The sequence below is a fragment of the Phyllostomus hastatus genome, unplaced genomic scaffold, assembly GCF_019186645.2.
Source record: "Phyllostomus hastatus isolate PE091 unplaced genomic scaffold, TTU_PhHast_1.1 phas_contig_210, whole genome shotgun sequence".
NCBI lineage: Eukaryota > Metazoa > Chordata > Mammalia > Chiroptera > Phyllostomidae > Phyllostomus > Phyllostomus hastatus.
The window spans coordinates 35,476,425-35,499,962 of record NW_025333737.1 but is presented as its reverse complement, the minus strand read 5'-3'; the positions used below and the strand labels follow the sequence as shown (position 1 = coordinate 35,499,962).

At 66.4% G+C, this 23,538-nt stretch overlaps 1 protein-coding gene across 1 annotated transcript; it reads left to right on the top strand.

Annotated features, from left to right (window-relative positions):
* The first annotated feature begins 6,443 nt into the window (after nucleotides 1-6,443).
* Nucleotides 6,444-23,364, top strand: EVPL (envoplakin). The gene is made up of 22 exons (XM_045836555.1): nucleotides 6,444-6,722; nucleotides 9,461-9,560; nucleotides 10,120-10,274; nucleotides 10,398-10,524; nucleotides 11,305-11,430; nucleotides 11,654-11,692; nucleotides 11,824-11,985; nucleotides 12,095-12,202; nucleotides 12,351-12,446; nucleotides 13,281-13,406; nucleotides 13,851-13,997; nucleotides 14,213-14,367; nucleotides 14,532-14,629; nucleotides 14,885-15,057; nucleotides 16,601-16,779; nucleotides 16,878-17,016; nucleotides 17,148-17,341; nucleotides 17,690-17,840; nucleotides 18,481-18,564; nucleotides 18,685-18,795; nucleotides 18,887-18,979; nucleotides 19,675-23,364. Exons 1-22 carry the CDS (start codon nucleotides 6,469-6,471, stop codon nucleotides 23,116-23,118), a joined length of 6,261 nt encoding a protein of 2,086 aa, XP_045692511.1. The 5' UTR covers nucleotides 6,444-6,468; the 3' UTR covers nucleotides 23,119-23,364.
* The last annotated feature ends 174 nt before the right edge of the window (nucleotides 23,365-23,538 follow it).

Genomic DNA, 23,538 nt, shown 5'->3' with positions numbered 1-23,538 from the left:
TCGCGCACCCCTTCCCATAGGCCCCCTGTACGGGAAGCAGGCTGTGCCGTGGGGGGCGGCGTGCCGGGAGCAGAGCCCCTTCCCGTCCTCAGTGGGCAGCTGCTTCCACCTCCCCCGGGAACAGGCTCGGAGTCAGGCCCTGGGCTGGCAGGTTCAAGAGCGAAAACGCAGGACCCACGTGGTTCTTCCTGCCGTGGAGCAGGCGATGCAAGGAGGTCTCCAGGTGTGAGGGGTGGGCGTGGACACCCGCTTTGTGTCCTGGGGGTCTTCCCTGCCGTGCGGGCTGGGCCCCGACCCCTGCAGGATGGGTGACCCCCCCCAGGATGGGCCGAGGTGCTGACAGCAGGGACCTCCCGTAAGGAAGGGTCTCCTGCCTCCCCTGACCCAGAGCAGGAGGAAAGCTCAATTCACTCTGTATTTCTCAGACCGTGTTAATGATTCAGTTTTTCTCCCTGCTGGGTTGTGATGGTCTTGACCTGCAAAACGTTGGTGGCGAAAACCTGGCATTCGTTACCGTCACCGTTACCAGGATAATAATGCTCAACGTGGGCTCAGGAAGACGCAATCTGTGTGTCTGCCCTTCACCTCGTGGGTGTTGTTTAGGAAAAAAGGAGGGCGAGGCAGCTGGGACTGGATCTTCTCTCCTTTCCCTACGCGTCGTGTTGATGCGCTGTCTTTCCTGGGCTCCACGTTAACAAAGTGAGCGTTCCAGACCCCCGTTGGAAATGAGACGCAGCTGGGCCTGCCTCCGGCCCCCGCACCTGCTGGCGGCCCGAGCCTTCCACCACGGCCGTGAGGGCTGGCGGTGCGCCCCTCCCCGCAGACGGCCCTGGACCGTCGTCTTCCTGCCAGCTCCCAAAGCCGGGGCGCTAAGCTGGACCCCCGGGACCGGAGGTGGGGCTGGGCTCCGCCTGCCCGCCATCGTCCCTGCACAGGGAGCTGGTTTTCCCACGCGGCGCCCTCCACCCCACACACAGCCGACCGATCCCAGGAGCCTAAACAGCACGCGGCCGTCTCCGTCCTGGAGCGCTGGGAGCCGTCCGAGTTCCGGGAGAATGTCCAAAGATAGCAGAACTATGTGTGGGTTCTAGGGTTTTGTTTTGAAGACACTAGTTGCTACGGAGGAGATAGAAACCAGGTTTGGCTGTGCGCTGCATCGACGCTGCAAAGCTGAGAGGGAAACTGGCAACAGCCCACACCCTGACAGCAGCAGCTGGGAGCGTCCCGCCTGGCGGCGGCGTGTGGGACGACGGAGATGCCGCGTGCGGGGCGGGGGGTGGGAGGGGGCGCGGGGGCAGGGGGCGCCGGAGGGTCCAGTGCAGCCCCTGGCCGCAGGGCGTCGGCCCCGCGTGCGGGCACCGGCCGGCACAGGGACGCTCTGCAGGTGTCACGAGCTGCGTTCTTCGTTGGTGCAAGTCAAAATAGCTCAAATGACAAATACCAGTGAAATCCTTATGGGAACCTTTGGTCTGACACTCTCCAGCTGCTAAGGGACCGTGGTCTGAGGACCTAAGGGGTGTGTGTGTGTGTGTGTGTGTGCTTTTGCTTTTGGTTTTGCTTTGGGGACAGGAGGGCGGCAGCCTCAGCCGCTCTGTTAGAGACCTGCAGCGAAGTCCAGGCAGGCGGGCATGGCTTCTTCCCAACCGAGGCGGTTTTCATCGTCGGAGAGCGGGGCCTGGGTCCCTGGGCCTGCTTCTAGCAGACGGTTCCCTTCACCCCCACGACCTGCAGCCGTGTGTCCTCCTGCTCAGCCCGTGGCTGAACGCCCCCTCACCAGCCAAGAGCCACATCCTTTTCATGAGGCTGACCTTTTCCCAGGGAGGCGGTTAGCACAGGCAGGTCACCGGGGCCCTGGGGGCTGCTATGGGTAGTGGGAGGGGCGGTGGGTGGCAGCGCCTGCAGGACAGGCACGTCTGTGCTCTTGCGGAGAAAAAGAAACGTGCAGAAGGCTTAGTGCCTGGTGGGCACGGGGCAAGTGAGAGTTGCCTTCCCTCCCCTGCTGCGCCTGAGCCCTGCCCTGGGCCCCGGGGAGGAGCCCCTGCCTCTCGGGGGCTGAGCTGTGGGCGTGGCTTCTCTCCGCACGGCAGCCCTACAGTGAGGAGGTCCCAGGTCCCTGTGAGCCCGGGGCGGGGGGGGCGGTGCGCCGCAGAGTGCGGGCTGCCCCGCCCTGAGATGGTGGGGCCCAGGCAGCTGAGAGGTGAGGAGACCCCTTCCTTCCCAGCGGCCGCTGCGTCTCTAAGCAGCCCCTCCGCCTCCCCGCCTGCCCTCCCGGACCCGAGTCCCAAGTCGAAGGAGCTGCCCTTCCGTGCTTTCTGATTTCCTGGCAATAAAGACTTATGTAGGAATTCGTCTATGGTGGCTGGTGGTAGTACTTTTTTTATTTCCATTTGTTCATTTTATAAACCTTTTTCTCTCTCAGACTAGTGAGCAGGGCTCAGTGGGGCGTCCCCGCCTCCCCTCTGCAGCCGAGGGAGCCCTCCCGCCGGCTGCTGTGCTGTGCTGTGCTGTGCTGTTAGGGGCCTCGTGGGTTAGTCAGCTGCCTCCGTCCGCCCGGAACTTCACGGCAGGGCCATAGGTCCCCAGACCGAGCTCTTGAGGCTGGCCCTACTTCAAGGTGGCTGAGTGGCTCAGAGCCCACGGGCACCTGGGGAGACCTGGAGGCCCGTGGACTTCTTTCTGGAGTTCAGAGGCGGCTGGTGCCAGAGGCGGCGGCTGTGGCCGGAGACGTGGGCTGTGGCCGGAGACGTGGGCTGTGCCGGCACCGGGACCACAGTGAACTAACTGGGGCCCACAAGGTCGCCCAAGGCCAGGGAAGGGAACCATTCCCGGGGAGGGACCAGCACTCCAGGCAGCCTTGCCCTTGCCCTCCCAGCCAGACTGGGGGCTTGAGGACTCCTGAGGCACCCCCTCTCTTCTCCGTCCTGCCGCCCCGTGCGGGGAGCCCTGTTCTCTGAGCGCAGGCAGAGTTAGTTTGTTGTCCCTTTGAGTTGCTTCCTCTACGCTCTCCGTGTGACAGGCCCAAGAGGAAGGGCCGGCACTTTTTCCTCCTGTTCTGCTCTAGGTGGGCAGCCGGGGTCGCCTGCTTCTCTCCAGGCTGACCGTCAGCCTCACTGTTGATCAGACCTGCTGGGCAGACCCGCTGGGCACACCGGCAGCCAAGAGGGCACCTCCTCCAGACCACCCTGCAGGTCCCTGGGGCCATTGGCTCTGCCTCCCCCGGGCACCTGTGGACAGAGGGGGCCCATTTCCCACTCCCCTTCCCACCGGCTCTTGCCCGCTCGTCCCAGCGGGTGGAGGGACCTTCGCTCCTCAGCGAGCCAAGGAGGGAGGGTTACCAGCCAGCTGGGCCCCCGGGGTCCGGTGGCAGAGCCTCTGTATAAACGGAGGACAACCACCTGAGGTGGCGAAGCTTGTGCCGACCAGGGCGCACGCAGGAACCGGCAGGTGCCCCCACTGCTCCAGCAGGGGGAGGACGCCCTGCCCTCGGGAGCCCCGTGGGCTGGAGGAGAGTGCGGGCAGCTTCAGCCCTGGAACACCCCCCAAGCCGCCCCCACCAACCCGCCTGGGGGCTGCAGGCCAGGGGGTGGGAGGGAGTCACAGCTGGCAGAGAGCTGCACGGGGACTTGGGAGCCAGTGACCGCGAACCTCTCCGTCCACACAGCAAGCAAGTGCCAGGCGGGCGGAAGGCCGCGGCGCAGGGCACGAAGGTGGTGCTGGGCCCCCTGCCTGAAGGGGGGACGTGGCAGGGGCGGGGCCTTCCTGGGGGCTCCCGAGGGCAGGGCGTCCTCGGGCAGGGCATCCGTCACGTGGGCCCCACACACAAGCCTCGTCGGCAGTGTTAACTTTTTTAACAGCGGCATTAGAAAAAGCAAAAAAGGCCCTGGCTGGCATAGCTCAGTGGATGGAGCTCAGGCTGTGAACCAAAGCGTCGCGGGTTCGATTCCCAGTCAGGGCACATGCCTGGGTTGCAGGCCATGGCCCCCAGCAACTGCACATTGATGTTTCTCTCTCTCTCTCTCTCTCTTTCCCCCTCTCTTCCTCTCTAAAAATAAATAAAATCTAATAAATAAATAAAATCTTTTTAAAAAAGTAAAAAAGTAGCAGGTGAAGTTAATTTTTAAAAACACATTTCATTCCACTCAGTGTATCCGAACTATCATTTTGACAGGCAGTCGATATAAAACGTCACGGAGCTATTCTACATCCTCTTCTGACTCAGCCTTTGACGTCCGGCGTGCAGTGCACACTGGTGGTGCCCTTGGACCTGCACTGGCCACACTCCCTGTTCTCGAGGGTCATGCAGGGCTCGCGGCTGCCTCGCGGGCCGGCGTAGGTCCACCCTGCCTTCTAAATGAGCAACTCTTGTTTTTTCTTTTCCTCACAATTTAAAACCCTGTGCCTGTCTTTCTTTGTCCCTTGGGGGCCAGGACACAGCCACTGGAGCAGGAGAACCCCGGGGGTGGGTGCAAGGGGCGCCCCCCCCCCCAGACCCAGCTGCCTCTGCTCTGCTGCAGGTCGGCCCTCACCCGGAGGAGCTGGGCTCTGCTTTGCTTGGGCACCAGACAGTCACGCCAGGAATCCGGCTCCTGTTTTTCTTGCCGTGAATCGGTTAGTCCTGATCTCCGGGGCGTGCGAGGGCCCCTGTGGCTCGCGTTTATTCCCAGAGGGCTCCTGCAGACGGCAGGCGAAGATCCAACGTTCCACGTCCCGGTCTGGCTGTGTTTCACTGCCTGCCCTCTGTGGTGGTGGGGTGGGGGGACGACATACACAACCCCTCCCCTGCCCAGCTCAGCGGGGCCTCTCCTGACTGGAGTCTGGACGTTATCTGCGCCCCCCCCACACCACGGCCCCCGGCTCTGCTGCCCATGGTCGCCACCTCCCAGGAAGGGGCCTGGAGCCCTCGGGGAGGCCGGACGGAGGGCCGAGGGCTGCCTGCTGACTCTGGGTTGGGCTGGGAGGCCCCGGGCTAGGCCCAGCTCCTGGACTCTGCAATTATTTAAACAAATGGCTCTTTTCTGAGGACGGTTGATTGCAGGTGTTGCGACACCAGTGGTTAGAGGAAAATTGTCACCCAGGAACAGAGTGGGGAAAGGGTGGGGCAGCGGCCAAGTGGCCTCTGGGCCCCACCTCCCCTCCCTCCTCCGCGGCTGGTGGGAGCAGAGGGCAGAGACCCTGCGCCTTCCTGCTGCCCACCCCCACCCCCACCGGCCCTACCCCCCACTGTGGGGTGGGTGACTCCCTTTCCCCTGGGGGGAGGGGCCAATTCATCGGCTCACCCATGACAAGCAGCCGAAAGGGACCCAGGCCTTTCCTGTCCCACTGGGGCCTGTGGCCAGTCTCAGGCCTCTGTCTCTGGTCCCCCAGCCTGCAGGGGACCTTTCTCCCCTCTCACATGCTCTCTGTCCTCAGCAAGTCCCGCCAGGGTGTCCCAGCACCCCAGACCAGGTGCGATGCGCCGCTCCTCCTGCCCCCTCAAGCCCCCCTCACCCCAACGGTGGACCACGGGCTGGTTGCGCTGGGCCAGTGGCCTGGGGTGCGGGGCACTGCCTCCTGCAGACCCAGGGCAGCTGTCAGGGTGGCCTCTCTGGGGCTCAATGTGAAGGAAAGTCCCACAAACTGGCACCTCGGTCAGCCACTCCGTCTGACCTGAGAAAAGCCACCAGGGGCCACTTCCAGAACCCAGTCAAAGAGGCAGGAAACCTCGAGACAGCGGGCTGGGTTCGAGACAGCGGGAACCCAGGGGCTGGGTTCCCAGCGCCTGAAGACTAACTCTGGGGGTGCGTGGGGGGAGCTGGAGGAGTTCCTGCCCCCCGGGGCTGGCCTGGCTCTTCTGAGGGTCCCAGTCTGCGCGTCCTGTTGCACCTGGCCGCGGAGTCACGAACAGGTGGGGCGCCGAGCCAGCCAGGAAGGTGGCAGCACCGCCGGGTCAGACTCTGAGGAGCCAGCTTGGGGGGGGGGTCTCCCTTTGAAAATGGACCTTTTGCCAGTCGCCTGGGGTGGATGTTCCTGGCTTCCCATCCCATCAGAGGGGAGCACGGAGCAGAGACCTGGGCGCCCTGGTGGTGAGAGGGGAGCCTGGGCCCCCACCCCGCCCCCCGCCGCAGGGGGAGAGCAATAGTGGGACCGGGCGGGGGTGGGGCGGGGGGCACGCCTGATGGCCCCGCCGCTGCGCTGGCTGGAGGGGTGTATGAGCCCGATCTCAAGCCCTGAGGCCGGGCGTCCGTCCCCGAGCCCACACGTGCAGGCGGGCCTCTGTTTGTCCGTCTGTCTGGACCCTGGTGCCTCCTGAGCCCAGCCGCTTCCGCCGCTGGGTGTGACAGCTGCTGGCTCCCTCCGAGCCTGTGGGTGTGACCCGTCCAGACCTTCCCTGGGAGTCGGGCGGGCTCGGGCGCCCCGCCCTCTGGCGCGGCCCTTTCCTCCCAAACTGGTTGTGCAGGAGCGGGCGTGAGTGTGGGCGAGTGCGGGTGCATGCGCAGCTGCCAGGCCTCACCTGCAGAGAGGGGCCTCCCAGAAACTGCCTTTCCTCCCGGTTCCCAGCCGCCCCGCCTCGCCAGAGCCCAGCCGAGCCGCCAGCCAGCCAGGACACACGCCGCTGCCCGCCAAGTCCAGCCCGAGCCAGCGCCTGCCTTTACCACCATGTTTAAGGGGCTGAGCAAAGGCACCCAGGGGAAGGGGTCCCCCAAAGGGTCTCCGGGCAAGGGCTCCCCCAGCAAGCCCAGCCGGTGAGTGGGACCGGGGATGGGGCCGGGGGTTGGTTGGTGCCAGGCCCAGAGGCTCCAGCCATCTGGAGGTGCAGCCGGAGCCCAGGGCCAGCCCCGTGCCGGCATTCGGTGTCCTGAGGCAGAAGGGCCTGGGGGCGGACTCTGCGCCTGTCCCAGTCCTGGCGGGAGGCCAGGGATGGCCTGGGGCTCCTGCACCGGGGTGGGGGGGGGGGGTTGGGAGGAGCTGGGGCCGGGAGTTAAGGCAGGAGTCTGCAGGACAGCCCTAGGGGCCCGAGCAGCTGGCTTGCTGCTGGGAGGTGGGAGACGGGAGCTCCTGGCTCCTGTTCAAGGCTCTGCTTGGGCTGGGTTGACCCTGGGGACCCGGGCACGGGTGGGCAGAAGGCCCGAGGCCAGAGAAGCTGGGAGCTGGTGGGGGTTGGGGGGTGCTGTCCCCAGAAGCTCACACCACAGGCCTTCAGAATTTGTTTTTGTTTTGTTATTCTTTTTCTTTCTTTTATTATTCATTTGGCCTTGACAGTCTTGTCAGAATTGGGGTGATTCCTTTACTGTGGGGGCGGGGGTGTGGAAAGGGAAAGGGCCTCCAGGCCCCAGACCCCCTCAGAGCCTCCTTGGCTCACCCAGCTCCCTGCGGGGCCCCGCCCGCCTCCCCAGAGCCCCGCGCCCAGCGGGCGCTGCTCCTGCTCCCTGGCCTCCAGCCCCCTCTGCCGGCTCAGGCGGCCGCTCCCCCGGGGTCCCGAGTGTGGGAGTGACAGTAGAGACAGAGAGCCATTACCCTGATAGAGATCGGGGCCTGGGCTCCCGGGCGGACTCCGGGCAGACAGGAAAGACGGTGCTTGAAGACCGTCTCTGGAGCGACCTGTCCTGGCGGGGCGTGCCCCCCCCACCCCCGGGGCCCGGGGCCCCACGCTCACCTCCCCCAAGCAGCCGCCTGGGCAGTGCTCCCCTGGCCGGCGTCGCTGTCCATGTGGCCCTGTGCTCTGGCCACAGCCCCCCGGAGAGCACCCCTCCTTCCCCTCACGTGTGATGCACTTGTTCAACGTGTATTTATTGCACGCTGCTGCGTGTGCCAAGACTCTCTATCCTGGGCGCCGGGGATGCCCCCGCACACGGAGCCGACAGGTCCCGCCCTCACGGCACTCACGGCCGAGTGGAACACGAACTAACACCGAAGCCCCGCCCGGGGGTGGGGGGCTCGGTGGGTTGGGGTGTCGTCTCTGACACGCCGGGGCGGAGCGATTGGTCCTGGTCAGGGCACAGACAAGGATCAGTCAATGAATGAATGCATCAGCAGTGGAACAAAAAAGTCGAAGTTTCTTTTCCTCTCTCCCTTCCTCTCTCTCCAAAATCAATCAATAAGTACAAGTTTTTAAAAGAAAACTAACACTTCCTGGGTGCTGACACCGCCCAGGCTCTGCACTGGATGATGCTTCGGACGGGTTAGTTCTGTTACCTCGGTGAGGCAGATACTCCTTAAAAAAGTTTTTTTTTATCCTCACTCAAGGACATGCTCCTCGATTTCAGACAGAGGGGAAGGGTGGGAGGGAGGGAGAGAAACACGGAGGTGAGAGACATTGCCCCTTGTACACGCCCCAGCCGGGACCGAACCTGCAACCTAGGCGTGTGCCGACTGGGAATTGACCCCGCGACCTTTCGGTTTATGGGACGATGCCCCAAGCAACTGAGCCCCACTGACCCGGGCCAGATGTTACTCAAGCCCCACTTTGCAAGTGGGGACACTCGGGCACAAAGGGGTCGAGGAACTTGCCCGAGGCCACAGGGCAGGGATGAGGGAGAAGGGTCAGACCCACGCCGTCTGGCCGGAGTTCTGTCAGCCGGTCCCTGCGGCACCAGCCCTGTGCCCGCGGGGCCCGGCTCTGGGAGGGCTCCCCTGCCCCAAGGCTGCTGCGGCCTCACGGGGCGCCGTGCTGCTGCGGCTTGGGCCTCTCTTCCTTTTGTTAGGTCTCCTGGGCCCTCTGGGCCCCAGGGAGCAATTGCACGCACACAGCCGGCGCCCCGTCGAGGCTGCGGGCTGAGCTCGTGGAAAAGAACCCTGGGGACCCGGTTCAGGCTCCTGGTCACGTGACCTGGAGCAGGTCAGGTCCCGATTTGGGCTCGGAACCTCCAAATCCGGAAAATGCTGGGGTGGCCTGGAGATCTGTTGGCACCCCCATGCCCCAATGCTACGTGGCTCTTCTGGTTGGAGCCTGGACACAGGCAAAAAGCCTGGGGTGGTAGGGGGCAGGGCGAGACAGGGCTGGGCCGGGAGGAATTTGGGGGGCATGTGCTGCTGCTCCCCGGCCCCCAGCCAGTTCCGCGGCCCCTCCCCAAGGCCCAGCCACCCTGTCTCGGGTGTTAGCAGCTCAGCTGTGATTCATCCCCTGGGCTGCTGGCCCTCCAGGCGGGGAGCTGGGTGGAGCCGGGAGCTCACTGCCAGGACAGTGAGGTCAGCCTGCGCCGCAGCCACACACACCTGGGACCCTCGCTTTCCAACCCCTGATCGGTGCAGCGCTCACCCCGCCCCGCCTCCGCCCAGGCCGCCCTGAGCATAGCTCAGCCTCCTGCAGGGAGGCCAGAGCCCCCTGGGGCTTAGACTCTGCCCTCCAGGGCCGTCAGCCTGGCTGCAGGGCGGGCCGGAGCTGGGGGGGAAGGGGACCCCAGGTGGGTGGGCAGACCTCTGCCCAGAGGGAACAGAGGGACTTCTCCCAACCACACTGCCCTCTGTCCCCACCCCCCAACAGAGCTGCCACCCAGGAGCTGGCCCTGCTCATCACCCGCATGCAGGCCAACGCCGACCAGGTGGAGAGGGACATCTTGGAGACCCAGAAGAGGCTGCAGCAGGTGGGGCCTCGGAGGCAGAGAGCAGGGTGGGGATGTGGGGGGCCCACTGTCATGCCTTGACATGTCCACTGGTCACAGTGACGATGAGACAGACGACCTTTGCTCCTCACTGGCCACTCCCCAAACACAATGGAAAAGAGGGCTCAGCACTTCTCTGCTGAGCTTCTTTTTTTTTTTAAAGATTTTATTTATTTATTTTTAGAGAGGGAAGGGAGGAAGAGACAGAGAGAAACACCAATGTGTGGTTGCTAGGGGTCATGGCCTGCAACCCAGGAATGTACCCTGGCTGGAAATCGAACCTGCGACACTTTGGTTCGCAGCCCACGCTCAATACACTGAGCTACGCCAGCCAGGGCTCTGCTGAGCTTCTAATTTGGGGGGTCCTAGGGGCTGGAGAGGGGGCCCAGGCCCCGCTGTGTCCTTGAGCTCACCCCACAGATGCCCTGGGGCTGCCCCTCCGGCAGCGTGGGCCGTGGCGTGGGCCAGTGCAGCCCCCCGGGGCCCCCCATGGGGCTCGGGCAGCGGCAGGCACCCAGGATGCCGTCCCCGCCACCCGCAGGACCGGCTGCACAGCGAGCAGAGCCAGGCCCTGCAGCACCGGCAGGAGGTTGGGCGGAACCTGAAGGAGGCCGAGGTTTTGCTGAAGGACCTCTTCCTGGACGTGGACAAGGCCCGGCGGCTCAAGCACCCGCAGGCCGAAGAGATCGAGAAGGAGTGAGTGGAGCGGTGGCAGGGGCTCGGGGTCCAGGACGGAGATGGCAGGGGTCCCCCCTCCCTGGAGGAGCACCCCCCTCCCCGCTCAGGCGCAGCCCTGACCTGCCCGCCATCTCCCCGCAGCATCAAGCAGCTGCACGAGCGGGTGACCCAGGAGTGCGCCGAGTACCGCGCCCTGTACGAGACAGTGGTGCTGCCTCCGAACGTGGGGCCCAGGGTCGACTGGGCGCGGGTGCTGGAGCAGAAACAGGTCAGGGGCCAGCCCCAATTCTGGGGACACCTCCGGGAACTTTGGACGCCACACCCAGAAACAATCCGAGCCACACGGAGTCACCAGGGGCCCCACAGCACGCGTGGCCCTGCAGAGGGGGTCAGGGGCGCTGGGAAGGGGAGAGCGAGGAGACAGCGCAGTCAGGGAAGGCTTCCTGCAAGGGGAGGCTCAGAGGCCTCGGGGACGTGGAAAGGCTTGGCTGTGTTGGGGTGAAGTGGGGAGGAGAGGACACTGAGGCACCTGCCAGAGGAAGCCTGGGGCAGGGTAGGCGGTGGGGTTCCCTGGGCGGGCAGGCAGGCAGGACCAGACCCCCGGGGCTCTGAACCCTCGCCCTGAGTGAGGAACGGTGCTTTGATGCCACACCGAAGGGTGCCACAAAGGGGCAGTGGAGAGGCCGCACGCAGGGCCACACCAGCCCCGGCTCCCGGAGCACGGCTGGAGGTGTGCAGGCAGGCGGCGCCGAGCCGGGGGCCAGGAGACAGCAGGGCAGGAGATTTTTCAGAGGCTGAGACCCAAACCCCAGGGAGCAGCGGCATTCAGGGACTGCAGTCATGGTGATGCCGAGGCCTCAGCGAGGGCCCCTGGAGAGTGGCATGTCCCCAGGGGCGAGCTGCCACTCACCCAGGGTACTCTCCTGGCTCGTCCATCCTCCGCCCGCAAGAGCAGCAGCTCCACTCCGGCTGCTGGGGAGTGGGGAGGGCGGGGGAGGGCTCCCGCTCCGGGACACGGGGCGGAGCTGAGTGGCCGGCCCTTCTGCAGAAGCAGATCCGGGAGGGCCAGTACGGGCCGGGCATGGCGGAGCTGGAGCAGCAGATCGCCGAGCACAACATCCTGCAGAAGGAGATCGACTCCTACGGGCAGCAGCTGCGGAGCCTCGTGGGGCCGGTGGGTGAGCCTGCGGCACGCAGGTCCCCGTGCTCACCAGGGGGCGGGGCCGGAGCCTCAGGCAGCCTCTGGCCCCGCCCCCTTCCTCCCGCCAGACCCCGGGCCAGGCGCTCTGGGGCGAGGGACTGAGAAAGGGGACCCCGCTGGCCCCGGGCGTGGGGTGGTATCCCCGCCACACCCGCCTCTCACCGGGCCTGCATTTTCTCCCCCTCGGCTGAGGCAGGACGCGAACGCCATCCGGAGCCAATACCGGGACCTACTGGTGAGCGGGAGGAAGGGCCGGGCTGGTGGTCTGGGAGCAGGGCCCGCGGCTGCCTGAGCCCTTGGCAGGGCCTGGGTTTCCGGGCGCAGCCTGATGGTGCCTCTCGCTCCCCCTTCCCTCCCCGAGCGCAGAAAGCGGCGTCGTGGCGCGGGCAGAGCCTGGGCAGCCTGTACACGCACCTGCAGGGCTGCACGCGCCAGCTGAGCGCCCTGGCCCAGGAGCAGCAGCGCATCCTGCAGCAGGACTGGAGCGACCTCATGGCGGACCCCGTGGGCGTGCGGCGGGAGTACGAGGTCAGCAGGGCGTGGAGAGTGGGACGGGTGGGGGGCACGCGGGCCGGCGTCCTCATCCTCACTGCCTGCTTCCCCACTCTCCGCCCCGGCTCCTGTCCCCACCCCCCAGCACTTCAAGGAGCAGGAGCTGCTGAGCCAGGAGCAGTGCGTGAACCAGCTGGAGGACGATGGGGAGCGCATGGTGGAGCTCGGCCACCCGGCCGTGGGGCCCATCCAGGTGCCCAGGCCTCCGGGCCCCTGCTCCCTGGACCGAGGGCTTCCCGGGGAGGCTGGCTGGGGACAGGCGGAGGGAGACATGGCCCAGGCCGGGGACAGAGGATGGGTGCACGGACCAGGGTTCGAGGGCTGCATGCCGTTGTCCCCAGGTCCACCAGGAGGCCCTCAAGATGGAGTGGCAGAACTTCCTGAACCTGTGCATCTGCCAGGAGAGCCACCTGCAGCACGTCGAGGATTACCGCTGGGTGAGCCAGCGGGCTGCTGGGGTGGGCGGAGCCGGGGGCGTGGCCACCAGGGCCCCCGCTGGAACACACTCGCCTTGTGGGAGATGAGGCACCTCACAAGAACGACAGAGGTGTGTCTCTTTGGCCAGGTCCCAGAGGGAAACTAGTGTCACGCCGACATTCTCGGCAGGGAGGAGTCACTCCCGAGGGAGTGAAAGTTGGTCCTTATGAGTGAAAAAAAGTGCCGTGCTTTCCACGCATAAATCACGGACATGCACACAGAACATACAGCCTGCCCGTGGGGTCGCGGCGATGGGGGGAAATTAAGAAAAAAAAAAAAAAGCCTAAACTACCTCCTTAGAAAACTTTTTTTGGTCATTTTCACCCAAAACATTTCATCCACTTTGAGAGAGACAAAAGCCAAGGCGTTTTTTTCTTCCTTTTTCTTTTTCTGTGTAACCACGGAGTCCTATCGCGCCCATCGGCACAAATTCCGTAGTGCCACGCGGCCGCGGGGTGTTTGTCTAAAGCACACCCCCGGCTTGTCCGTCCCGCTCCCAGCCCGGCTCCCAGCCCGCCGGGCACGGGAGGCAGCAGAGGGGCCCCCTGCACCCGTGCAGGAAAGGCGCCCCCAGGGTGTTTGTGGCCCGGGGGGAAACCCAGTCCACGGAACCGGGCAGGCCCACCAGCAGAGCGCCCCCTCCCCCAGGCCCCCCTGCCTGGGGAGAAAGGCTGGCAGCGTGGGGACAAGTGGCAGTTTGGGTTGAGCCGGTTTGCTTTTAGCTGGTTGGCTGGGTTGGCGGGCGGGGGAGGGGCGTGCCCTGGGCTCTGCGCTTGACCACCCGCTGACCTCAGTTCCAGGGAGAGGCCGACGCCGTCAGCCAGACCCTGGCAAAGCTCAATGCCGCCCTGGATACCCAGTATGGCCCTGCCCCTGGGGGGACCCCTGGCGCCCCCACGGAGCTGCTTCTACAGCTGGAGGTGAGAAGGCCCCGCCTGGTCCCCGGCACCTCCCTCCTGGGAATGGGGCTTGCCCGAGTGTCTGGGCCTCACCCTCCCAGATGCCTGGTCCTGCTGGAGCCCTGGCCTGAGAAGCAGGGCCGGAGGAGGGGTCACTGTAGGAGGAGGCGGCTGCGGTGTTACCAGCAAGCTCTTCCCCGCCCCGGACCTCCGTTTCCTCACCTGTAACAAGACCTCCAGGGTTGCTCAGAGCCCCTGCAGCTCCCACTCGGGAGGCCTGGGCGATGGCCCCCCCCAGCCCACCCAGCAGATCCCAGGCCCCCAGGCCCCCAGGGAGGGGCTCCTTGCACCTTGCTGACCGAGAGGCCATCCTCATGAAGGCCAGACCCCTGGCTCTATTTGTGGGGGGCGGGGCAGGGTACAGGGCCAGCCAGGCCTGAGCCCCCGCTGCCTGGGACCTCACAGGCAGAGGAGAAAAAGCTGGCAGTGGCCGAGAAGACTATCAAGGACCTGCAGCGGCGGAGCCAGGAGGTGGCCCCTCTGCCCCAACGCAGGACGCTGCCCCAGCAGCCTGTGCACGTGGACAGCCTTTGTGACTGGGACACGGGAGAAGTACAGGCTCAGCCCCCTCTGCCCTGCCCCCACTGCCCCAGTCCCCTCCAAGCCCTGCCCTGCCCTGGGCCCGTCCCTGTCCCTGCCCCTGCCCCTGCCCCACCTCCTCACCCCCTACCTGTCCCTGTCCCCAGCCCCCACCCCATCTTGGCCTTGGTCCCTTCTCTGGCCCCTGCCCCTGGGCCTACTCTCGAGCCTCTCACCCCACCCCCCAGGTGCAGCTGCTGCGGGGTGAGCGGTACACACTGGTGGACAACATGGACCCACACACCTGGGTCGTGCAGGGCCCGGGCGGGGAAACCAAGCGCGCCCCGGCCACCTGCTTCTGCATCCCGGCTCCAGACCGCGAAGCCGTAACCAGGGCGTCCAAGTGAGTCTGCCTGGGGGCGTCCAGGGCCGGGGACGGGCTGCCGGCCCACGCAGGCCCTGGGGGCGCTAAGACATGGCCAGCCTTTGCCTGGACTGGTGTGTGTGTGGGCAGTGGGGAGGGGAAGGAGGGAGGGATGTCCTTCCCTGATCTTCTCCTCCCTCCAGGCTGGCCTCGGAGCTGCAGGCCCTGAGGCAGAAACTCACCGCAGTCCAGAGCCGCCTGAGGGCCAGTGCTGCAGAGCCCTTTCGGCCTGGCCAGCAGGGTACCCGGGGCTGGCCGGGGCGTGGGGGCGTGCTCGCTGGGATGGACGGAGTGGACTCCTTCTTTGGCCGCTGCTGAGGGGCTGTGATGGGCACAGGTGGCCCTGGGTTAGGGCCATCTGCTCTGGGGATTCCATCTCCTGGGTGGCAGGTGCCCAGGGCTGCCCCCGCTCCGTTAGGCCCCTCCCAGCCCCTTGCCACCCTGCCCCACATGGGAGCCTCCGCCCTGGGCCCTCACAGGCACCCTGTGCCCCCAGCTCCGGCCGGCTCGGCCACAGCCGACCTGCAGGCCCAGCAGCTCCTGACACAGATGACCCGGCTGGACAGGGACCTGGGGCAGATAGAGAAGCAGGTGCTGGCCCGGGCCCGGGCCCCACTGAGCCGCGCCGCGCCCCTGGAGGACCTGGAAGGCCGCATACAAAGCCACAAGGTGGGTGGGCCAGGCAGCTGGGATGAGGGGCGGCCCCTGCTGGGGGTGCGTGAACTAGGCTGGTTGTGAGTGTGGGGACGGCTGCAGGGGCCCGGGGCCGATGAGAGGAAGGCACAGTCCGGGGCTCACGCAGGCGGGAGCACAGACAGGGTCCTGTCCGGGCCCCTCTGCTCTGTGACCTTGGGCAACCCACGTCACCTCTCTGGGCCCGGGCTTCCTCGTCCCTGAAAACAGCTACAACAATACCCAGCTCATCCGGCTGTCTAGTGGATCACGTGTAATAAGGCCCGGGAAGGTTCTAGAGGGGCAGGGCCCAAAGTAAAGGCCCTGCGACCCGCACCCAGGCGTGGGAGGCAGCGAGGGCAGCGAGAAAGCCTGGAGCATCCTCGGGGTGGTTTCTCCCGGGAGGTGGGGGTGGGGGTGGAGAGTGCAGGGTGGGGGTGGGGAGGCAGGGTTGTGACCCAAGGCACCCCAAGGTGCTAACGATGAAGGGCCCCTTCCTCCTCCTGGGAGTGCGGGTGGGGTAGCCGTTTGGGTGCTCGCCTTCCAACCTGGGGTCTACTGAAATGCGTTGATTGGGTTTGGTTCTTTAAAAACCGGAGTCCTGTCGTTCACACGTGGCGCCACTTGTGGCTTTCAATGCGCAGTCAGTGGTTGGTACTGGGAAGCGGCATTTCAGCCGGTCAGAGGGCGGCCGGGCAGGAGGGCCCCTGGGGTTGGGGGGAGGACGGCCTGGGGCACCGCAGGCTGGGTCCGGGAGCCTGCTCCGGGGCGGAGGTGAGCCCGCAGGGCGCTTTGCTAGGGCGACTCGTGGTCGCTGCCCAAGGGGCCAGAGAGGAGGCAGGACCAAAGGAGGTGTTATGCCCGGTGCTGCCTCCACAAGGGCCTCTGCTGACCCCCCGGGGACGCTCTGGGTCTGCTGGGGTCAGGGTCTTGGACCTGAGCCACGGCACTGGTCACACTGCCCAGGCAGTCCCCACACAGATCCGTGGGCGTGGAAGTCACAGCCTGGGCCACATCAGGGATGTTGGGGGGCCACGGGAGAGAATCCCACTTAAACTGCAAGGGGCAGGTACGGCACAGTGTCGGGCCCTGTGACTCACGGAACATGCAAATGAGAAACTGATGAAAGAATGAACCAAACCCCGGGTGGACTGGGTGAGGGCTTTGCTGCCTGGCCATCAGCAAGGGGGCAGGCGACGGGAGGTTTGTGAACAGGACAGAGACACGAAGACCATGGTGTGCAACCATGTGCCTGGCACTGCTGAGCTCCTGACACACACAGGGGCGGGGGAGGGGGCATCTCAACCTCCCAGCAACCCCTCCTAGATGAGGAGACTGAGGGCCAGAGAGGCCCACCTGCCCAACGTCACCCACACAGGGAGTCACAGGACCTGGCCGGTCCCAGGTCTCCAGCCTGGGCCCGAGCACATGCCCACGCCGCTCTCAGGCTCGTGGGTGGAGTTAGGGGCTGACCCGGCAGGAGGGCTGGGCGAAACCCACCTGCCCAGAACTCAGATCGCCGCCCCCTGCCCCACCCCAGGGCACAGCCCAGCAGCTGCAGAGCCTGGGAGCGGAGAAGGAGGCAGCCCAGAAGGAGTGCGAGGCGTTCCTGTCGGCGCGGCCTGTGGGCCCGGCTGCCCTGCACCTGCCCGTGGCCCTCGACAACGTCAAGAACAAGTACAGCGACGTGCAGGTTCTCTGCAACCTCTACGGGGAGAAGTGAGTGCTCTGGGGGTGGGGCAGGGAGGGGCGGGGCAGCAGGGGTGGGGCCAAGGGGGTGGCTGACCCTCGAACTCCCCCGGCCTCCCCTGCGGCAGAGCCAAGGCTGCCCTGGAGCTGGAGCGGCAGATCGAGGACGCGGAAAGGGTCATCCGAGGCTTCGAGTCCACGCTGGCGCAGGAGGCCCCCATCCCCGCCGGCCCGGGCGCCCTGCAGGAGAGGGTTGGCGAGCTGCAGGTGAGGGCCAGGAGGCCTGCTGGCAGAAGGGGCCGCAGCCGGAACAAGCGTTCGGGGGCAGGTGGGGCTCCACACGCGCCTCACGTAACCATGGGGATCCCTCTCGCGGTTCCCCCTCCCTCCCCCCGCAGCGCCAGCGGCGGGAGCTGCTGGAGCAGCAGGCCTGCGTGCTGGGGCTGCACCGCGGGCTGAAGGCCACGGAGCATGCGTGCAGCGCGCTGCAGAACAACTTCCACGAGTTCTGCCAGGACCTGCCCGGCCAGCAGCGCCGGGTGCGGGCCCTCACTGACCGCTACCACGCCGTGGGGGACCAGCTGGACCTGAGGTGAGTGGCTGGGCCGTCGGGGCTCGGGGCCCGCCCCCACCGTGCACAGCAGCTGCTGCTGGCGGCGAGCTGTGCGACCTTGGACTGGTGACCTCACCTCTGAAATGGGATAAGAGCAGCACCCACCCCTCCCCCAGGGTGGGGCCGGGCAGAGACGTCAGGTGTCAGGTCCATCTAGGAATGCCCAGCCCCAGCACCAGGCCAGAGTTAGGGGGTCAGCATGGGCGTCACTCAGGCCTGCTGACCTCTCCCAGCGAGGGAGGCGCCCACAGTCTCCCCTGTGCGCCCCCTCGCTGTCCCCAGAGGGCAGCTCTCACCCCTGCTGCGGGCCTCGTCCTTGCGGTACAGGGAGAAGGTGCTGCAGGACGCCGGCCTCACCTACCAGCAGTTTAAGAACTGCAGGGACAACCTGAGCTCCTGGCTGGAGCACCTGCCCCCCAACCAGCTGCGGCCCAGCGACGGGCCCAGCCAGATCGCCTACAAGCTGCAGGCCCAGAAGGTGAGGAGGGGCTGGGGATGCAAGCGACCTGCGGGCAGGTCAGGCCACACCCCCCTCCCTGGCAGCCCCTCCCCCAGGGAGAGCCGCCTGGGCGCCTGTGGCCCCCTAGTGGCCAGTGTGCTAAAAGGCCTTACAGCTCAGACGACCGACTCCACACCCACAAGGCTCCACAAACCGGCTAGGCCGGCGCTGTCTGGTCTGCCCTGGGCAGCGGGCTCCATGCTCGCGGTGTTCCAACTCCTCCTGCACCCGCGTCCTCGGACCTGCCAGGCCCCCACGACGCACTGGCCCTGAACCAGGGTCTGGGCCCTCGGGCGGCTCAGGCTGGTGGGAGACGGGCGTGTCATGGGCCATGATGCTGCCAAGCGCTTGGAGGAGGAGCTGGAGGGCCGTGGGAGCCCATGGCAGGATGCGTGTGGGGTCAGGGCAAGCAGCCCGGAGGGAGTCAATGTCTCAGCCGAGGCCCGCGGAGTAGACAGGGTGGCCAGGTAGCGAGGGTGACATGTCCCAAGCCGAGGCCGTGATGGGTCAAGGGGCAGCTTCCCATCGAACCCTCCCTGCCCCCGCCTGGGGCCCCGGAGGCCCCGGTGAGTGGTGAGCAGTGTTAGCCCGACCCCCGACTCTCGCCTGCCCCACGCAGAGGCTGCTGCAGGAGATCGAGGGCCGGGAGCGGGACAGGGCCACGGTGTCCCGCGTCGCCCAGGACCTGCAGGAGGCCCTCCAGGTGAGCCGTCTCCTTCGGCGGGTCCCTCGTCACCCGTCCGCCCTCCCTCCCTGCCCCTGTGAGTCCCTGCTCTCCCTCACCGACCACCGACCAGCCTGCCATCCTTTCCTCCCCGCTCAGGACTACGAGCTGCAGGCAGACACCTACCGCTGCTCCCTGGAGCCCACCCAGGCAGGGCCAGCCCCCAAGAGACCCCGAGTGGCTCCCCTGCAGGAGAGCATCCAGGCCCAGGTGAGACGGGACCCGGTGAGGCACCGGCTCTGGGGCCTCTGAGGCGGGAGCTGACCGTGGCGTCCTGCGCACCCCCCTCTGGCCTCTCCAGGAGCAGCAGCTGACGGAAGCCTACACCAAGGCTGTGGCTGTGCACCAGCAGCAGCTGCGCCAACTGGAGTTTGCCAGGAAGCTGCTGGAGAAGGTATGGTGGGGGGGAGGGGTGCCCCCTCCGTTCGCGCACAAGGCAGCCAGCCCCATGGCGGAGGGGGCCGTCTGCCTTTCCCTGCCCCACCACCCGCAGCCCCGGGGTTCTGCCTCCCCCTGCTCGCCCTCCCCAGCGGCCCTCAGAGGCCGGTCTCCATCTCAGAGTAAGATCCTGGAGACGCCACTCAGGGAGTCCACGGCTTAGCCACTGGGCAGTCAGTCCCCTGGGGGGGGCGACCCCTCAGAGCCTTCTGCCTTAGGACCCAGGGGTCGTCCTCCCCGGGAGACTGGGAGCCGGAGGCTCTCCGTGACTCTTGGTGGCTGACCAAGGGACTTGCCAGCTTGTCCTGCCCAGAGGACTACTCCAGCATCCCCCAGAGGGGCGTGGGCCCATTTTGGGGAGCCCGAATGGAAGGGGAAGGGGGACAGGTTGGAAGGCCACACCTGTCCTATTTGTACGTTTCTGTGCAAACTCGGCCTGAGCCCTGTCTTGCATCCTAACATCGTGGGACTCAAGGGTCCTCTCAAAATCCTGTACCCCAGCGTCTCAGGTCCTCAGCTCCAACTCCCAAAACCTACTGGGAGGGGTCTCAGGAAGCAGGGGGTGTCTCTGGTCTCGAGTGGGAGGAGGAATGGGGCTCCTTTGCTTCTTCTCCTCCCCAGTACTCCGCCCTTCTCCCTCTCCCTCCGCAGAAGGAGCTCAGTGAGGACATCCGGGCGACCCACAGTGCACAGCAGGGGTCTGAGAGCCCCGCCCCAGCAGGAAGGGAGTCAGAGGCCCTGAAGTCCCAGCTGGAGGAGGAGAGACAACGGGTGGCCCAGGTGCAGCGCGAGCTGGAGGAGCAGAGGAACCAGCTGCTGCGGCTGAGGACCCAGCGGCCCGTGGAGAGGCTGGAGGAGAAGGAAGTGGTGGAGTTTTACCGGGACCCCCAGCTGGAGAGCAGCCTGTCCAGGGTGAAGTCCCAGGTGGAGGACGAGGGCAGGAAGCGGGCCAGCCTGCAGGCAGAGCTGGAGGCGGCGGCCCAGAAGGTCGTCCAGCTGGAGAGCCAGAGGAAGGCCATGCAGCCCCATCTGCTGACCAAGGAGGTGACCCAGATAGAGAAGGACCCCGGCCTGGACAGCCAGGCGGCCCGGCTCAGCAGCGAGCTCCAGCACCTGCGGGGGGAGAACACCGCCGTCACGGCCCGGCTGGAGCAGCTGAAGAAGGAGCTGCTGGCCCTGGAGCGAAAGGAGGCGGACGTGAAGGAGAGGGTTGTGGTGAAGGAAGTGGTCAAGGTGGAGAAGGACCTGGAAATGGTCAAGGCCGCCCGGGCCCTGCGGCTGCAGATCGAGGAGGACACCGCGCAGAGGCAGCGGGCGGACGAAGCCGTGGCCCGGCTGCAGGCGCGCATCCGGGACCTGGAGCGGGAGATCAGCACCGTGCAGCCCAAGGTGATCGTGAAGGAGGCGAAGAAGGTGGAGCAGGACCCGGGCCTCCTCAAGGAGGCGTCCAGGCTGCGGAGCCTCCTGGAAGGGGAGCGGAGTAAGAACGCGACGCTGGCCAAGGAGCTGCAGGAGCTGCGGGACAAGCACAGCGCGGCGGAGAAGCAGAAGCCCAAGGTGGAGCTGCAGGAGCGTGTGCACGAGACCTTCCAGGTGGACCCGGAGACCGAGCGCGAGATCGCGCGGCTCAGGGCCGAGCTGCAGAGGACGGCCGCCAAGAGGAGCGGCGTGGAGGAGGAGGTGGAGAGGCTGCTGCCCGACCTGGCGGTCCTGAGGGCCCAGAAGCCCGTGGTGGAGTACAAGGAGGTGACGCAGGAGGTGGTCAAGCACGAGAGGAACCCGGAGGTGCTGAGGGAGATCGACCGCCTGAAGGCCCAGCTCAACGAGCTGGTCAACACCGGCGGGCGGGCCCAGGAGCAGCGCATCCGGCTGCAGGGGGAGCGCGACGAGTGGAGGCGAGAGCGGTCCAAGGTGGAGACCAAGACGGTGAGCAAGGAGGTGGTGCGCCACGAGAAGGACCCAGTCCTGGAGAAGGAGGCCGAGCGGCTCCGCCAGGAGGTGCGGGAGGCGACCCAGAAGCGGCGGGCCACCGAGGGCGAGGTCTACGAGCTGCAGAACAAGTACCTGCTGCTGGAGAGGCGGCGGCCCGAGGAGAAGGTGGTGGTGCGGGAGGTGGTGGTCACCCAGAAGGACCCGAAGCTCCACGAGGAGCACGGGCGGCTGAGCCGGAGCCTGGACGAGGAGGTGGGCCAGCGGCGGCAGCTGGAGCGGGAGGTGCAGCAGCTGCTGGCCAGCGTGGAGGAGAAGGAGGGCCTGCTCAGCTTCCAGGAGGACCGCGACAAGAAGCTGGCCGTGGAGAAGGAGCTGCGGCGGCTGACCTTGCGAATCCAGGAGCTGGAGAAGCGGCCCCCTGCGGTGCAGGAGAAGATCATCATGGAGGAGGTGGTCAAGACGGAGAAGGACCCGGAGCTGGAGAAGTCCACGGAGGCCCTGCGGCAGGACCTGGACCGGGAGAAGGCCCGGGTGACGGAGCTGCATCGCGAGTGCAAGAACCTGCAGGTGCAGATCGACATCCTCCAGCAAACCAAATCGCAGGAGAAGACCATCTACAAGGAAGTGATCAGGGTGGAGAAGGACCGCGTGCTGGAGGGCGAGCGGTCCCGGCTGTGGGAGATGCTCAGCCGGGAGCGCGCGGGCCGCAAGGGCCGCGAGGAGGAGGCGCAGCGCCTCCGGGAGCGGATCGACAAGGCCGAAGCGCTGAGCAGGACCTGGACCCGGGAGGAGGCCGAGCTCCAGAAGGCCCGGAACCAGGCCAGCCAGGAGTGCAGGCAGCTGCAGCAGGACCTGCGGGAGCTGGAGAGGCAGAAGCAGCAGAAGGTGCTGCAGCTGCAGGAGGAGGTGAAGCTGCTCAGCCAGAAGACGGAGAGCGAGCGGAACAAGGCCACCCAGCAGGGCCAGGAGCTCTCGCAGCTCAAGGTGGCCATCCTCCAGGAGAAGGACCAGATCCACAAGAAGGAGAGGACCCTCCGGGATCTGCACACCAAGGTGAGCCGGGAGGAGCTCAACCAGGAGACCCAGACGCGGGAGACCAACCTCTCCACCAAGATCTCCATCCTGGAGCCCGACACGGGGAAGGACATGTCCCCGTACGAGGCCTACAAGAGGGGCGTCATCGATCGAGCCCAGTACCTCCAGCTGCAGGAGCTCGAGTGCGACTGGGAGGAGGTCACCACCTCGGGCCCCTGCGGGGAGGAGTCGGTGCTCCTGGACCGCAAGAGCGGGAAGCAGTACTCCATCGAGGCCGCCCTGCGCTGCCGCCGCATCTCCAAGGAGGAGTACCATCTCTACAAGGAGGGCCAGCTGTCCATCTCCGAGTTCGCCCTGCTCGTGGCCGGGGAGACCAAGCCCTGCTCCTCGCTCTCCATCGGCTCCATCATCTCCAAGTCCCCGGCTGTCTCCCCGGCCGCCCAGAAGCACACCTGTTTCTTCTCCCCCGGCTTCCCCCTGGGGCTCGGCGACGACAGCTTCCCCATCGCCGGCGTCTACGACACGACCACAGACAACAAGTGCACCATCAAGACGGCCATGGCCAAGAACATGCTGGACCCCATCACCGGGCAGAAGCTGCTGGAGGCCCAGGCGGCCACGGGCGGCATCGTGGACCTCCTCAGCCGGGAGCGCTACTCCGTGCACAAGGCCATGGAGAGGGGCCTGATCGAGAACACCTCCACGCAGAGGCTGCTCAACGCCCAGAAGGCCTTCACCGGCATCGAGGACCCCGTCACCAGGAAGAGGCTGTCGGTGGGCGAGGCCGTGCAGAAGGGCTGGATGCCCCGGGAGAGCGTGCTCCCGCACCTGCTGGTGCAGCACCTGACCGGCGGGCTCATCGACCCCAAGAGGACGGGCCGCATCCCCATCCCGCAGGCCGTGCTCTCCGGGATGATCAGCGAGGAGCTGGCCCAGCTCCTGCGGGACGAGTCCAGCTACGAGAAGGAGCTGACAGACCCCATCTCCAAGGAGCGGCTGAGCTACAAGGAGGCCATGGCACGCTGCCGGAGAGACCCGCTGAGCGGCCTGCTGCTCCTCCCGGCTGCGCTGGAGGGCTACCGCTGCTTCCGCTCGGCCTCCCCCACCGTGCCGCGCGCGCTGCGCTGAGGGGGCCGAGGAGTCCCAGGAGCCCCCCACGTGAGGGGTGGGGGTAGGAGGCATGCACCCCTCACCCCAGAGCGGCCCAGTCCGGGGCGTGGGTCTTCCGCCGTCTGATCCCTGTCCTGTCACTCAGCATGCATGGTGTCGGGTCCCTCCCCTAACTGTGGAGTCGGGTCTATCCCCAGACCACCCAGAGACCAGCAGATCTGTTCCCCCCCCCAGCCCAGCACTTCCAATAAACGCATTCTCCCACCTGTCGTTCACTGTTGGGGGTGCACAGCGGGGGTCCCCAGCCCCACAGCAGAAGGCGAGCAGCAGGAGGGAGCAAGTGACCAAGCGATGCATAGCGCCCGAGCTCACCTCCTGTCCCGCCCTCTGCCCCCTCCACCCCCTGCCCCCCCAACCACACCCACTGGGGACCGCTGA

Coding starts and splice junctions, on each gene's coding strand:
- EVPL (XM_045836555.1), top strand. CDS start 6,469: ATGCGCAGCTGCCAGGCCTCACCTGCAGAGAGGGGCCTCCCAGAAACT. Junction 17,342..17,689: donor GGGGACCAGCTGGACCTGAG/GTGAGTGGCTGG, acceptor CTTGCGGTACAG/GGAGAAGGTGCTGCAGGACG. Junction 18,980..19,674: donor CCAGGAAGCTGCTGGAGAAG/GTATGGTGGGGG, acceptor CTCCCTCCGCAG/AAGGAGCTCAGTGAGGACAT.